The following is a 16,995-nucleotide window of genomic DNA, read 5'->3' as shown; positions in this document are numbered from 1 at the left end:
GGGGAAAAGTAGTAATATCAATGTTAAAACCTCAAATGGGGTAGCTACTAGCACGATTGACCAATTCTTTAAACGAATTTCTATCGTTTTAGAGAAAGAAATCGCTGATACATAGAAGCGTCTTTCCCTGGATTTATTATTGGGAAAGCGCTCCTCCCTAGGACAAATAAGGCAATCACCCTCCCCGGTTACGGCAAACTTAGTAGGAGGTGGGCTTCCGCCGACGGTCATAGGGGATGAGGATGATGAATTTATTAGCCTCAGTGGTGACGTTTCCCTCCAGAATTCTTCAGCAGGGACGGACACCACGGGTCTATCAAGTTCTCCAAAATTATCTATAGCCTCCTCCCCAACGACAGGTCAGAGTGGTCAATCAGACATCAAAGGAGAGAAAAGGAAGAGAAGGGGTTCACCCCAAATGAATTGTCATGCTAAGTTATTAAACAACCCTATTCCAATAGCCCTAGCACTTTCACAGCCACTAGAGATTAACAACGTAGTTCCTCCTAGTAATCCCCCTGAGATACCCCATGGTTCCAACTCAGAGGGTGAACTCCTGTCTAAATTAGAGGTTATGGTGAAGTCTCTCCTACTTCCTCTATTGGAGAGAACGAGGATGATTAGTGCAAAGTTAGACAAACTAGGTGAACAAATAGAAGGAAATCCAGTCGCTCTGGCCAAAATAGTAAAAGCGCAGGCTAAAACTGACACTGGAAATCCCGCTGCGACTCATACCCTGATCACAGAAAAACCATCAACTAGTACTTCAAATGTGAAAATTGGCACTACAACTGGGAAAAAAAGTGGTGGGTAAATCTTCTAAAACAGTGCCCACTAAAGGACAGTCCAGTCAACCAGTAAAGGGCCTTGCGAAACAAAGGGAAACTGCAGTCGTTGGAGAGAAAAGGGATGAAGAGAAAAGGGAATTTGGGAACAATACCCCATCTATTAAAAATAGGACAGAGAAGGAGAACGGGGAACAGCCTCTACAGCGGTCTTATAGATCTACGATCAGAAGAGTAGATTTACCACCTGGATCTGCCCCCTTTACCATCATTATGGCAGGAGTACCTGAGTTAGCAGAAGGAGTGAGGGAAGACCATCATGCCCTAAAAAATAAAACAATCCATTGGTTAGAACAAAATAGACCACTCCGTGCCCATGTAAATGGAGAAATCCTAACCGTGAGGCGTGCAATTTGGGTGGGTTCACGACCAAAAGATAGGAAGGGGGACGTAGTAATTGTAAATTTTAAGGACCACAGAACTGTGAGATGCATTGGAGATTGGTATGAGGCAAGAGGGGGGTTTCTATCTCCACGCACTATGTTAGTTACTTTTACCCACGAGACCCAACATCCTACCCATAAGTGAACTCTGTAAGAAGGAACCCCTTTGAATGGAAAGAAGTGGGGCACCAATCTTCCTACCAAAATCCATACAATCATTCATGTTGGCCCCAGTCACATAGGGGGTTTCAAAATAATAGCTTTCCAGTACAACAGGGATTTAATCTGCCCACTTTTAACCATTTTTCAATGCTGTACGGATTCGACGAAGTGGATTGACTCACTCCGACCACTATTGGAGATGTGGGCTTTCCATCAAAACTTATCCCGTCAGCAATCACTGATATACAGGGTGCCGTCATTGTGGAGGGTGAGTCAAATGATAAAATGATAGCATGTGACAACCACCTGGTAAATTATAACCTGGTGCCCTTAGAAGGTGGAGAAACTCTTAACGTAGGGAACACACCATGCAGTAAAATAGGTCTCCCAAGGGAGGAGGGGCAACTGATAGTAGAGAGTTCCCCCCTGGAGGAGGCTAGTCCAAGCGAGGTACCTCTTGTACAGAAAGGTAAAATGCTACCACTCTTGTTCTGGAATATAGCGGGACTTCGCGCAAAGATTGAGGATGGTAGTGCCCTAAATTATGTCCAAGATTATGAGGTTATTTGTTTTACAGGAGACCTGGGCTACCACAGAACTGCATTTGATGGGTTACAAAACCTATTTTTCCCCAGCAAAAGCAGTTACTCATGGCAGGGCAAAGGGCGGTCTGATTGTTTTTATAGCAAATACCATACAGGGGCTGAAAGTCACGGTCCTCCAAATAGAATTAAACTACCAACTATTAAGCCTTTCATTTGGGAAGAAGGAGACTGTTCTCCTGGTAAATTTCTATGACAACCTAATGGATAGTGAGGTGGTAAAAATACTTGGTGCACTCCGCCAGAAACTCGGCAAACTGATGAATCAAATGAAACCTACGGATTCACCAAGTATCATTTGGGGGGGGGGATTTTAATCAGCACCCCTGCTCTAGAATCAGTACTAACATTTGTGGGCTGGTGGACAAACAAGATGAGCAAATTGTCCACTTCAATCACTCTATGGTAGGAGAGTCTCTAAATGAAACTTTATCCGAACTAGGCCTAGTGGTAATAAACGAGGTAAAAAACCCTTCTGGACGACTGGATCCAACTTATTTGGGGAGAGGGTGTGAGTCGACTATAGATTACATCCTACCCACTACTACATTGGTAAATAAACTCAAGGGGTTTAGAGTGTTAGTAAACGCTCTAAGTGATCATTCGGCTTTGGGTGTGGAACTACTTGTGGACCAGGGGCAGCTCTCACCCCAGCTCATAATGAGCGCTCTCGCCCAGAATAACCTACACTTTTCTAAAATGAATGGTTATGCTCTAGGGTGGGGAAAGATAGATCCAGCCGAATTAACAGACAAGGTGGTATGTGCTGTATACCCGGCCATATTGAAATGCTTAGACACTGACATAGGGGAAGAGGAGGTTCTGAAAATTTTTGGATTAATTCTGGAAAACGTGAACAAAACACTAACCGTAAGGAAGAAAGGGAATAGGGACACTGGCCCATAAAAGTTTAAAAAGAGCACTATCTAACACAGTCAGAAATCAGGAGGAAATAAAGACGCTAAGAAGGTCCTATAGCTTAACCCGCAAGGAATGAAAATCTGAATTAAAACAAGCCTTATGGAACCAACTACATGAAAGTTCCTTGAACAAAAATAGTGAGGCATTTTGGAAAGTGTGAGAGCCCCATTTCTAGTAGACAACAAAAATCAACCATCAGTAGAGGTGGCTATCGAGGGACCAGCATGGGTAAATCATTTCTCAAAAATCTTTGGAAAAAAAAGCCCAGAAGTAGATCTTGCAGGGGGGAGCGATAGCAATACCCAACAGATAAATCCCCTTCCAATCTCATTATTTTTTGCATTAACTGAGGTTATTGATGCAGTAAAGGCAAGTAAAAGTGGGAAAGCCCCTGGCCCAGATGGGGTACCAGTGGACTTCTTTAAATACAAATTAGATTTGTGGGCCCCAATTTTAAAAAGGGTATTCGAATCTGCTATGAAGTGTGGGTTGCCTAAATCTTGGACCCAATCTACTATGGTCCCTATCTTTAAGAAAGGTAAAAGACAGGACGTCTCCTGTTATCGTCCAATCTCGCTCCTGGATTCGCTGGGGAAAGTCCTGGGCAGAGTGGTTCTCAAGCGTCTACAGGAGTGGGCCGAAGACGGTGAGATTCTTTCCGATATTCAGTTTGGCTTTCGAGAGGGCTTTGGGACAACGGAGCAAGCCCTGAATTTGGCGTTAATGATGGGGAAATACGTCGCAGCAAAGCGGGGTGGGTTGTACATGGTCTATGTTGACCTGTCCGCAGCTTTTGACTGTGTTTCCCATTCGAAACTATGGTCTGTTCTTACCAAGATGGGGATAGATCGGCCCTCGTAACCTTTCTGAGAGAGCTTTATTCAAACGCCTTTGCCAGAGTACGTTTTGGAGTGAATGGCGAACTATCTGACTCATTCGCGGTGGAGCGTGGTGTCAGGCAGGGCTGTGTCCTGGCTCCCTTTCGTTTTCCCTCTATACAAATGGGCTTGAGGTGGAGATGTTGAGGGGGCGTCAGCACCTTCCTCGAGTAAGAAATCAACCGGTTTCCGCTCTTTTATACGCGGACGATGGCGTGATACTGGAACGCACTCCGCGTGAACTGCAGAAGGCATTAGATAGGTATGCAAGGTTTATGGGCAGCCTGGACCTGCGTATAAACATAAAAAAGACATACGTTATGGTGGCAGGAACAAGAAAAAAAGGGGGAAAAGGCATCTTCCTTGATAGCGAAAGGATTGAAGTGACTGCCCAATATCCATATCTTGGTATTATGATGGATGAAAAGATAAATTGGAAACCAGCCATAGAAGCCCGAAAGCACCAATTGTTGTGAGCAATCGCTGCCCTCAAAAAAAAATTCTCAGAAATTAGGAAAGAGGCCTCCAGTAGAATTGCTCCATATTTATAGAGCGAAGTGTCAATCTACCACACTTTATGGGGCAGGACTGTGGGGACACAAAAACACTAATTCCCTACAGGTTGCAGAGAATACCTTTCTAAGATTTCTTTTGGCGGTCCCCAAACGTGTATCTACTTTTGCCTGTCATATGGAGCTAGAAATTTCGCATATAGAGGACTTGGCAAAAATACAACCGCTCCAGCTTTGGCGACGTATCTGGACCACGACAAAGAATTCTTTTTCTAAACAGATAGTGACAGACTGCATGTCACTGGATTATGCCGGAAAAATCGAGTGGCTCATGTATTTGAAGAATTTCCTCACTGATCTAGGGTTTGGTAAATATTACTCTGCTCGGGAACTAATTGGTGAAATATCCAGAAAAGATTTTAAAAAAAGGGCATTGAGCCATGTAGAAGAGTTACGGATTTGTACTGAGGCAAGGAAACCCTCGGTCCAACATTCCATGGCGGTTATGACCACCCTAGAGATTGAGCCGTTTCTGACATATGTCCAGTCACAATTTGAGCGTTTTCTACTGAGAAGATTCAGAATGAATATTTTCCATAGATTGGTGGCATTCCCGACGAAAAATAACTGGGAAGATTGTTTAACAGCGTGCCCATGTGAAGATACATCAGAACAAACCACCATGCACACCTTTCTGTTTTGTAAATTTTATTCTGCACACCGTAAACTTTGGTTGATTCCACTGCTAAGAAAAATGGGTTTTAGAAGATGTCGCCCCGCTATGCTGCGTTTGCAATTTGTAAAATCAGAAATGGCTTGCAAATGTATTGCGACCTTTTTAAAATGTATTTTTAAGCATAGAGTAAATCTTTGACAAAGCCCCGTTGTACATATTAGGAAAACTGAGATAAACCTAAAAATGCTTGATATGTTTAAACTTTTTTAAAGTTTTAATGTATTATTAATCTTAATGAGCGGAAAATCATCCTTTTTAAAAAGTAAAAGTAATAATTTGGCGGTTGTATATAATAAGATATGTTTGTTGAAACTCTTTTATGGTTTTTTATGTACTTTGAAAACCGAATAAAGATTTACTTACTTACTTACTCACCCTGTTGATGTTGTGTTAGGTCCTATCGAGCTGTGTCCGTACTCCCAACTCCTTGCACCATCTCTACACTGATGATTGTGGCCTCCATTTCTTCCAGCTCCTCCTGTGGCGCAGGACTCCCACCTCCTGTCACCGTTGCTGCCTTCCTGTTGGTAGCGGGTTTGTGCTTGGTTTTGCTTTTCACCTCATGCCTGTGCCTCTTGGCCTTCTCCATTGACCTCCTTGACTATCCAACTGCATTCATGTTAGTCTAATTGTGGGTCAGTTGATGGTAGTGTTCTGTCACCTCCGTGGCGCTGATCTGGTTTTGCAGCAGACTGCACCCTGTCTTCCTCTTCCGCTATTCCTTGCCCTTCCCCGACCCCAAGGTTCCTTGCTGGTGGTCTCTGGGGCTTGTGGGGTTTGTGTTGGCCTCTGCACTCGATCCAGGTGCATCCATGGAGCTATGTATTTCGAATTGTTATTGGTGTGGTTTTTTTGTTCCTTCAAAAGTGCATTTTCTTGCATGACGCGTGAGATTTGCAGGCCCGTCACTGGTTTTCCCTGCTTTCTGTATCGCTATTGGCCTCATCGCATCTTTTTTTGCGTTCGTGTTTTGCATTTTTGCGGCGTCACATTGACTTTATCGTAGACATTTGACGAGTTGTCCTGGGCCTATCGCATGGTACCTCCGTGTTGTGAATACTTAGTTAACACAACATTATTTTCCTGCAATAGACTGCGATATGAAGAGTTGCGTTAAGCTCAATTTGTGGTAAATATAACACGTTCTTGAGGATATCCCCCTCAGATTGTAAATATGCTCAACGCTTTCACTTTTAAGACAGCATTTTTACTTCACTGAAGGGAAATGAATATCTCTACTTTCCTGAAAGGGCCATGGACTCATCATTTAGTAATATGAAAGGACACGAAGCAAGGAAACAAAGAAACCTTTCCAGAGTGCTAGGACTTTTTAGTAGATATTAATAGCACTTACTGTAGGTGCAGCCAAATACTTCCACTCTCATCCCTATCTTGCCGTCAGCATTCCATCTCAGCGGTACGAATCGCAGGAACCTGGCCTTTATCGAGGGGTGAAATGTATGCTGCACTACAGTGTCCGCGTTGATGTTTCCTGTGAATGCCTGGAATGGGAGAAAAGCAAAGGTGCGTTGAAATAGCTACAAAAATAAAGAAGTCTCAATTAAATCACAAAAATGGGAGGATTCATTGTGGACAAAATCATACAAACCACAATTTGATAGATTACCGAAAAGAAAAATCGCAGATTTGCTTTGTAAAATAAAATGGCTAGAATTGAGAATCTGCTAGTAATATATGGAAGAATTGCAGAGTATTCTAGTATGTATATATCACATAATTTCATTTCAGGTTTAAAAAACGGTGCAAGCCATGTGTAAGATAAACAGACATTTTGCAGATAATAACGCAATGATACCTTAATTTAGCTAACACAAACGTTTATTTACAAGCTTTCATGATTAAATACCACTTCATCAGTCTGTCTGCTAATAAGGGTTTGATCCAATGGTTCACCACTTTTCACCAACAAGCCTTATCCCCCCGTGCCCCCCTCCCCTCTGAGTAGCTGTCATTTATACTGAGGTGTCCCAGTTAGACATGGTTATAATTGTGCTAGGAAAACAGTCATTTAGAGATATGACCTGTAAGATTGATAAAAACTGTAAAACAATGTAAAGGGATGAGTGACATATAGAAGATTGTTACAATACCATACACACATAATTACGCCCCGTCACATATGGTCCAGTAGATTTCTGCAAGTATCTTTCCAAGAACGAAGAAGTTTGGCTCAAAAAAAATTATTCTGCCTGCATTTTTTGTCTCAAACTTCTTTTTGCTTACGTTCTATAATGCATTACCCTGGAGGTAGGTAGAGTGATGCCTCAATAGTAATTTCAGGTAAGAATAGTACTATTAGGACACCACAATTTTTATGAAATTGCAGCGTGTCTTCGTGACTGCGCAGTGAAATGTTTTTACCTACTGACAAAGCTACCATTGTATTTTACTGTTACTGGTATATTACTTTAACATCAGATGCAATCAATGCATGTTTGAACAATCCTTAGGTAACTTTTAATAATGCCATTAAGTGCATTGTCCGGAAAAAAAAACACGATAATTTACAAACCAGTATGCCATCATTTCTACATTTTAGCACAACGTAAAATTAAAAAGGTACACTGTAAACATGTTGAAAATACATTTGTTAATTACATTTGCGCTACCAATTAAAGAATAATTTCTGTGGGTGGCTGTAAGACCTGTTCAGCCTTGGGGTGGTCTTCCCACCAACTTTCTGATTTCCTCCTCCATTTTCGTACTGGTCTCGCTTTTGCTGGCTTTGGGACTCTGTGCATTTTACCACTACTAATCAGTGCTAAAGTGATTGTGCTCTCTCCTCTAAAAATGATAACATTGACTTATAACCTATTGGCATATTTACTTTAAAGTCCCTAGCAAAGTGGCATTACATGTGCCTTGAGACCTGAAAATTAAATGCTACTAGTGGGACTGCAGCACTGATCATGCCTCCCACTTAAGAAGTTTTCCAAACACGACTCAGGCCTGCCTTTGCAGAGCCTGTGTGTGCAGTTTTAAACTACGCATACGACCTAGCACATAAAGGGGCAAATTTACAAGCCCCTTTTGGCACGTTTGCGTCACTTTTCCCATGTTAAACATTACACAACAGTGGCGCTAGGGACTTGTAAATCTGCCCCAAAATGCTATGCCAGGCCCAAACCTTCCTTTTTAATAAATGTCACCCCTAGGGTAGGCCCTGGACAGCCCATGGGGCAGGGGGCAATGTATTTAAAAAGTAAGACAATGACTTTTAAGTTTTACATGTCCTGGTAGTGAAAAACTTAAATTCATTTTTTCACTAATGCAAGGCCTATCTCTCCAATAGGGTAACAAAGAGTTGCCTAATTGCATTTTATAAGTGTAATTTCCAAATTTGAAGAGATAACCAGTTCAAGTTTGTTTTTTCTGGATTTACAATTTAAAATTATAACTCATGGAGAAGTCGGATTCTAGATTGCATTTCTAAAAATGTTACTTTTAGAAAGTTGGCATTTTCTTGCTTTTTGGCTCTTCGCAACTGCGAACCGGCCAATTCACTCCTGGACCTGTTGTGCTCCTCGCACCATAAATCAGCGAAAACCTTGCCCATCCCGCCTCTTGTTATGTTATGTTATGTTATGTGAAGTGATTTGTAAACCGCTCAACTCGCCCTGGGGCATCTCAGCGCTAACTAGACAAATAGGATTCTAAGAGAGGAGCACAGGGGATGAAAGTGATTTAAAACAAAAAGGATTTCAGTTGTTTTCTAACAATACCATAACTGGGGATTTCTCGTAGGGTTTGGGGGAGCTGGTTCCAATATTTTGGAGCAAGAAATGAAAAAGCTCTTTCACCCGTCTGGGTAAGGCAAATACGGGGGACTTGGAGAAGACCCCACGAGCTGGAGCTAAGTCTCCTTGAAGGGCAGTATTTAAGCAATTTTCTTTGTAGGTAGAGGGGGCCTCTGTTGTTCAAGGCATTAAAGGTTAAACAGCTGATTTTGAAGACCGATCTTTTTTCACCGATATCCAGTGTAGTTCTCTAAGCAACGGAGTAGAAGGGGTACCCGCCGGGTGGTTTAGAATCATTCTAGCTGCTGTATTTTGCACTACTTGCAGTTTGGCCAGATGTGATTGACCTGCTTCTGCCAGCAGCGCGTTGCCATAGTCCAGGCGGCTGTTTACCATCGCCTGCACTAGTGTCTTTCTGTGCAGGGTAGGAATAAATGGAAGAATTTTCTGCAAGAGTCGTAAGCTGTAATAGCATGAGCTGGTTGTGGCCGCAATTTGGTCCTTCATAGATAGCTGTCGGTCGATTTTTATGCCCACATTTTTCACTGCCAAACTAGGGGGGCGGAGCTGGGCCGAATTGGGTAGGCCAACGTTCATCTGTCCAGAAGTCCAAAGCTTTACCCATCAACATGATCTCTGTTTTATCTGGATTTAGTTGAAGGCAGTTTCCAGTCATCCAGTCAGAGATCGCCTTCATACCAGTGGAGAAACTGATTTTTCTAGCTCTGGGTTTTTCCTGATGAGCTGCGTATCATCTGCATATGAGATGATCTCGAAGCCCAACTGCTCCACTACCCTTGCCAGAGGAGCCATGTATAAATTAAAAAGGGTAGGGCTCAGACATGAGCCCTGCGGGACACCTTTCTCCAGAGACATTTTTCCAGAGGAATACGGGACGAAACTGACAGTTCGGGTTCTCTCAGACAGAAAGTGCTGTAACCACTTCAGGGCTGTCCCCCCGACTCCACAATCGGATAATCCCTCCGCTAGCTTTGTGTGAGAGATGGTATCAAAAGCAGCGGAGAGATCTAGGAGGATCAGTATTGATGAGCCTCCTGCATCTATTGTCTGTCTGAGGGAATCTGTCACTGCCAGAATGGCGGTTTCCATGCTGAAACCCTGCCGAAAACCTGATTGAGATGGGTCCAGGATTTCGTTTTGTTCCAAATAAGAGCTTAGCTGTCTGTTGATGATGCTTTCCAGCAATTTACCCAAGAGTGGCAGCTGGGAGATAGGCGGGTAGTTGCTAAGAATTGAGGGGTCAGCTGTAGGCTTCTTTAATATAGGCCGAACAGCCACCTCTTTCAATGCACGGGGGATAAGGCCCGTTGTTATAGAGTTGTTAAAAATATCGCAGATTGCAGGAGCGCAGCTCGTAGCAAGGAGAACCATGAATTTTGGCACAGGTCTTTTGGTGACCCAGATTTTGCATTTGAGAGGCCATTTAGGACTTCTTCTATGGTAGTTTGTTCAAAGCCTTCCAAGGAGCTGTTTATTTCCCTTCCCCTGACCTCCAGATTGAACAAACTTTCAGAGAAAGCGGGGGTTAGCTGGAGAAAATTAAAGTAGATTCTAGATATTTTGTCCTGGAAATAGGTTGCCTGTGGGGATTGGTTACAAGCTTTAGGTGAGGCGAAGTCTTTTACTGTGCTGAACAGGGTTTTCGTGGAGTTATTAGCTTATTCTATCTGTTTGATAATAAAGGTGCGCCTTGCTACTTTCAAGTTCAAATGATAACTGGCCAGTGACTGTCTGTACTGTATCTTATTATCCTGGGTCTTGCTTGCCCGCCAAGTTTTTTCCAGCCGCCTACAATTGGCTATTTCCAACCTGAGCTCCTCTGTGTACCAGGGAGTCGATGTTCTCCGTTGGATGGGGGCGAGTTTGTTGGGTATAGTCTTGTTTAGAATGGATTCTAGTATCACATAGAAAGCCTCCAAAGTTTTGGGAGTCTCCCTTGAGTTGTTCACTGATTCTAGCTGGTAGGCCTCACTAAAAGCTTCTAAGGTAAGATTGCGCCATGACCTGCACAGTTCAGGAGGTTCCCTTATTTGTAATTTTCCCTTTCTTAGTCGCGCCTGGTGGATAAAAAAGGTGATCATCGAATGATCCGTCCATGTCAAGGGTTCAGGGGGTCACATCTCAGTTGGTCGTGATTGGAAAATACTAGGTCTAATATGTGGCCCGCTCGGTGGGTGGGGCCTTCCACTCTTTGAGTGAGTCCCATTTGTTCGAGCGAGGAGAAAATTTGTTAACCTCAGAATCCGAGGTGTTTTCCCCATGAAAATTGAAATCACCGAACAGAAGAAACTTAGTTGTTGCAAACGTGTGTAGGGCTATGTGTTCGGCCTGAAGTTCAGAGAAATTAGCTTTCGATCCCAGAGGCTGATAGATTAAGGCACCATGCCAGCTGTCTGTAGGGGATATGATGACCTTAAAAATCCCTATTTCCAGACTTTCTTTGATTTCTGTGAACACCCAGCAAGCATTGATTGCCCGCAGAGGACCGTGAACGTAAAACTTCAGCCCGCCTGTCCATGACACCGGGCATACTCTTTCCGTCACACTGACCACCTCCAGTGATGCTTTCCTTGCTCCCAGCGATTCTCTCCAACATGAACGGGACTCTTGACACAAAACTTGAGACGATAAAACTTCAGCAGTGCTAATCTGGGACTGCATCTGAACCATGCTCCATTGCAGCCAGCTGGAACTTTTGAGTTTGACAAGTCTAGCGCGACAAGATATCCACAGTTGGGAGTTTATATTTTTAGGCACTATTTCTCACTATTTTCTTTAAGAGTTCATTACTCCGGTTCTACCGATTGTATGTTGTTGTTTTGGTCTTGTTTTATTTCATAAATGTTGCTTTATTTTTCTAACCTAGGTGTGGGATCTTTTTCTGTTGTATTTTCATTGTTTTACTGTTTGAAGTGTTGCACAAATACTTTACTCGCTGCCTTTAAGTTAAATCTGACTTGGCTGTGCCAAGCTACCAAACAGAGAGCACAGATTAATTTTGGGTTTGCTTGTGCCTTACCCTGACAAGAATTGTGGTTGCTGCTTGCCCTGGGCTTGCAATACAGTCAACCAGTAACCACAATTCTAACAGTAGCTATGAAAAGTAAAACATTACAACAAATATGTGTTATATGGTCCATCCCAACCCATGTTTTTGCAAAAGTCAGTGTTATCACTGTATTCACATAGCAAAAGTAAACATCTATTAATATGTTTTTTTGTGTTCTTATATATTTATTATTTTAAAGAAAATGAGTAAAAATAATTAAAATACCATATAATGCAATACAGCTCAATATTTTGAACAATAAATAAATAGGCAATCAACATTATAAATAAAATCAATGCCATAAATACCATCTATGTATCAATCAAAATATGTTAAAAGGCAAAGAAACAATTTGAATATATCAGTTGTATTGAATAAATCAATTAACAAAATAAAGGAAAAAGAGAGAAGAAAGTAGTAAGGAGGAAGAAAAGAAGAAGAGAAAAGAAAGAAAAGATAAGCAAGAGATTGGGACGCCTACTTTAATGGGGGAGATAAATTAAGAGGAAGACACAAAAGAATTTTGAGCCCCCAAGCCTTGTGAAGCCTAGTTCATATATTTATCGAGAGACCTCCAAACAACACTAGAAATAAAAGGCGTGTAATGTTTCTCCTCCACAGAAGTATGAGCCCCTCAGAGAAATGATACCCCTGCCCACCACGTATGATAAGATATTTACCTAAAGGATTTCCACTCTGTTAATATGATCTTAACAGCAATTGATAACAGGAAAATCTAGCAATTGCATATCTGTAGCGTCCAAAGATAACAGAGATGGTGCAGCCCATGGACCTATTAAATTAGAGGTAAACAGAGCTCACATTTAATATAAAAAATGAATAATAACTGTTTGTGAACCAGCTCCCAAAAAGGTTTTAACAACGAGCATTCATAGAACATATGCTGATAGGTACCAGCAGCTATATTACAGCTCCAACAAAGATCATCATCTTTAAGTTTGAGTTTATACAAACAAGCCAGGGACAAATGTAGAAGTTTGAGAGTAAATAAATTAGATTGAATAAGAGAAGGAGCAATCTTATTTCAAAGGGAAAACGTACCAATAAATTGCCAGGTTTCTGGTGTAATGTGCGTTAACATATCATGCTCTAAGTGATGTGACCATTTCTGCTGTGTAACTATGGACTGCAAAGGCGGTGTGGTGGATACAAATGTATATATTCTAGAGGCAACGTGACCTGAGCTATACCACATAGAAAGGAGGGAAACGGTATGTGAATCAGAGTAAAAATGCTAAATGGAGGGCAATGCATAGCAGACCATGCATGAATGGAGGGAGGAGGCTTGTGCATGGATTCAAACAACAGAGGATAGTAGAAAGTGGTTGGGGCAGCAAGCTAACTGCTCAGAGAAGGAAGGAAGGCCAGTGGCAGAACAATGGCCACAAAGGGCTGTAATGAGGGCGCAGGGGCATGGACTTGGACAATGGATGGCAAGGAGGGGGGATGCAGGAGCAGCAAGCTTGGGTGGGGGCAGCACAATGCCGGTCCAAGCCCTGCTTACACCCCCTCCATTGTGATAGGCAACTTACTTAACATGAAAAAAACTGACATTTGCTGAAAAACACAAAGATTACAGGGACGTTATAGTTTCACTCTGTTTTCACTTGTACAAAACCACTGAAATTCATCAGTTATAGTTACCTGAGCTAACTATAACTTACGCCCCCGCAATCCACTGCTTATGACCTCAGAAATTACATCATTCATGACATGGTCAGTAATATAACTCATGACATCTCAAATAGGCTGTGAATTGAATGAAGCTATAATCAATAGAACTTTAGTTAGGGATAGTGTGTATATTAACACCCCTTTTTATTTATTTTCTTTGGTGTAAGAACCTTTATAATATGCAACGTGCCCAGATCAATATGACTGATAGCCTTTCACTTTAAAGTAATGTGTAGTCCATTGTTTATGTTGATGTTTGCAATCGTAAGTATGTTTATTGTGAACAAATCATGTTGACGAACATACAGGTACAGCGGTTACAGGGCACAATATGATGAAATTACATTGTGTGAATATTAACATTTGTTTTCTTTTCTTCATTGTATGAATTCATGAATTCCTGAATTTTCGCATTGTGACCAGGCTAATATGGCTGACAGCTTTTTGGTTTAATGTAATATGTAGTCTTTTCCTAATGTTGGAAACTGGAGCCATTTCTACATTTCTACATTTAAATAAGGAAGCTACAATGTCTTGTATCGTTATTAAGGTTCAGACTAGCCAAAACGCATGGATTGCGTTCTTTGTAGATTAAGTACTTCCAAACTACAACCCGAGTGCTGGTTCCTTCCTTGGAAAAGTGAGAGGAGATTCAATATATACATACATATACCTCTGTTGCTTCTTTCTGTACCTCTCTCACCTCTTTCTTAACTTCACTTGCCTCTTTTTGCACTTCTCATGCCTCTTTCTGCACCTATCTTGCCTCTTTCTGCACCTCTATTGCCTCTTTCTGCAGCTTGCTCCCATCTTTCCGTACCGCTCTTGCCTCTTTCTGTACTTCTCTTGCTTCTTTATGTCTTTCTTCCTGTTTCTGTATCTCACTTGCCTCTTACTGTACCTTTCTTTCTCTTTCTGTACCTTTCATGCCTCTTTCTGCACCTCTCTTGACTCCTACTGCTCTTCTCTTGTGTCTTTCTGCACCTCACTTTCTGTACATTTCTTGCCTCTTTCTGCACCTCTCTTGCCTCTTTCTGCAGCTCACTCTCATCTTTCTGTACCTCTCTTGCCTCTTTATGTGCTCCTCTTGCTTCTTTATATGTCTTTCTTCGTGTTTCTGTACCTCACTTGCCTCTTACTGCACCTCTCTTGCCTCCTACTGCTCTTCTCTTGTGTCTTTCTGCACCTCACTTTCTGTACATTTCTTCCTCCTTCTTCACCTCCCTTGCCTCTTTCTGTACCTATCTTGACTCTTTCTTCACCTCTCTTGCCTCTTACTGAACTTCTCTTACCTCTTTCTGCACCTCTCTAGTCTCCTGCTTTACTTCTCTTGCTACTTTCTGCACCTCTCTTGCCTCTTTCTAAACCTGTCTTCCCTCTTTTTGCAGCTCACTCTCATCTTTCTGCACCCCTCTTGTCTCTTTCTGCACCTCTCTTGACTCTTTCTGCACTTCTATTGCTTCATTTTGTGCCTTTCTTCCTGTTTCTGCACATCTCTTGCCTCTTTCAGGACCTTTCTTCCTCTTTCTGCACCTCTCTTGCCTTTTTCTGCACGTCTCCTGCCTCGGTCTGCTCTTTTCTTGCCTCTTTCTGCACCTCACATGCCTCTTTCTGTGCCTTCCTTCCTGATTCTTCCTTTTTCTGCAAAGATCTTGCCTCTTTCTGCACCTATCTTGCCACTCTCTGCACCTCTCTTCCATCTTTCTGCATTTCTCTTGCCTCTTTTTGCACCTCTCTTACCTCTATCTGCACTTCTCTTGCTTCATTCTGCAGCTTACTTTCATCTTTTTGCACCTCTCTTGCCTCTTTCTGCACTTTTCTTGACTCTTTCTACCCTTCTCTTGATTATTTGTATACCTTCCATCCTCCTTATGTACAGCTCTTGCCTCTTTCTGTGCCTACCCTTGCCTCCTTCTGCTCTTCTCTTGCCTCTTTATGCACCTCACTTGCCTCTTTCTGTGACTTTCTTCATCTTTCATTACCTCTCTTCCCTCTTTATGCATCTCTCTTGCCTCTTTCTGCACATCACTCACTTCTTTGTGCACATTTCTTGCTTCTTTTTGTGCTTTTTTGCTTCTTTCTGCACCTCTCTTGCCTCTATCTGCACTTCTTTTGCCTCTTTCTGCACCTCTCTTGCCTCTTTCTGTACTTCTCTTGCTCCTCTCTACAGCTCACTCTCTTCTTTCTGCATCTCTCTTGCGTCTTTCTGCACATTGCTTACCTCTTTCTGCAGCACTCTTCTCTCTTTCTGCAGCTCACTCTCATCTTTATGTACCTCTCTTGACTCTTTCTACAATTCTCCTGCCTCTTTCTGCATTTCTCTTGCTTCTTTATGTGTTTTCTTCGTCTATCTGTATCTCTTTTGCCTCTTTCTGCACCTTTCTTCCTCTTTCTGTACCTGTCTTGCCTCCTTCTGCTCTTCCATTGCCTCTATCTGCACGTCACTTGCCTCCTCTGTGCTTTTCTTCCTCTTTCTGCAGCTCTCTTGCCTCTTTCTGTACCTATTTTGCTTCTTTCTGTACCTCTCTTCCCTCTTTCTGTACTTCTTTTGCCTCTTTCTGGACCTATCTTGCCTCTTACTGCACCTCTGTACTTCTGTTGCTTCTTTATGCAGCTCACTCTCTTCTTTCTGCACCCTTCTTACCACTTTCTGCATCTCGCTTGCTTCTTTCTGCACCTCTCTTCCCTCTTTCTGCAGTTCACTCTCATATTCCTGTACCTCTCTTGCCTCTCTATGGGCCCCTCTTGCCTCTCTCTGCCCATCTCTTAATTCTTTCTGCACCTTTCTTCCTCTTTCTGTACCTCTCTATCCTCATTCTGCACCTCTCTTGCCTGCTTCTGCTCTTCTCTTGCCTCTTTATGTACCTCACCTGCCTCTTTATGTGCCTTTCTTCCTCTTTATGTACCTCTCTTGTCTCCTTCTACTCTTCTCTTGCCTCTTTCTCCATCTCTCTGGCCTTTTTCTGCACCTCTCTCCTCCTTCTGCTCTTTTCTTGCCTCTTTCTGCACCTCATGTGCCACTTTCTGTGCCTTTCTTCTTCTTTATGCACCTCTCTTGCGTCCTTTTGATCTTCTCTTACCTCTTTCTGCACCTCTATTGCCTCTTTCTGCACTTCTCTTGCTTCTTTGTGCAGCTCACTCTCTTCTTTCTGCACCTCTCTTGCCTCTTTCTTATCCTCTCTGGACTCTTTCTGTACTTCTATTGCTTCATTATATGCCTTTCTTCCTGTTTCTGTACCTCTCTTTCCTCTTTCAGGACCTTTCTTCCTCTTTCTCCACCTCTCTTGCCTTTTTCTGCACCTCTCTCCTCTTTCGGCTCTTTTCCTGCCTCTTTCTGCACCTCATGTGCCTCTTTCTGTGCCTTTCTTTTTCTTTCTTCCTTTTTCTGCACCTCCCTTGTCTTTGTCTGCTCCTATTTTGCCTCTCTCTGCAC

At 42.5% G+C, this 16,995-nt stretch overlaps 1 protein-coding gene across 1 annotated transcript in view; it reads right to left on the bottom strand.

Annotated features, from left to right (window-relative positions):
- LOC147732612 (contactin-associated protein-like 5) overlaps nucleotides 1-16,995 on the bottom strand; it is a 1,641,055-nt gene that overhangs the window by 942,517 nt on the left and 681,543 nt on the right. The window contains exon 4 of the mRNA XM_086957122.1: nucleotides 6,394-6,541. Coding sequence (XP_086813248.1) covers nucleotides 6,394-6,541 — 148 coding nt within the window. The remainder of the gene's footprint in view (nucleotides 1-6,393; nucleotides 6,542-16,995) is intronic.

The sequence above is a fragment of the Lissotriton vulgaris genome, chromosome 2_1 (assembly GCF_964263255.1).
Source record: "Lissotriton vulgaris chromosome 2_1, aLisVul1.2, whole genome shotgun sequence".
Lineage (NCBI taxonomy): Eukaryota > Metazoa > Chordata > Amphibia > Caudata > Salamandridae > Lissotriton > Lissotriton vulgaris.
This window is presented reverse-complemented; position numbering and strand designations above follow the sequence as displayed.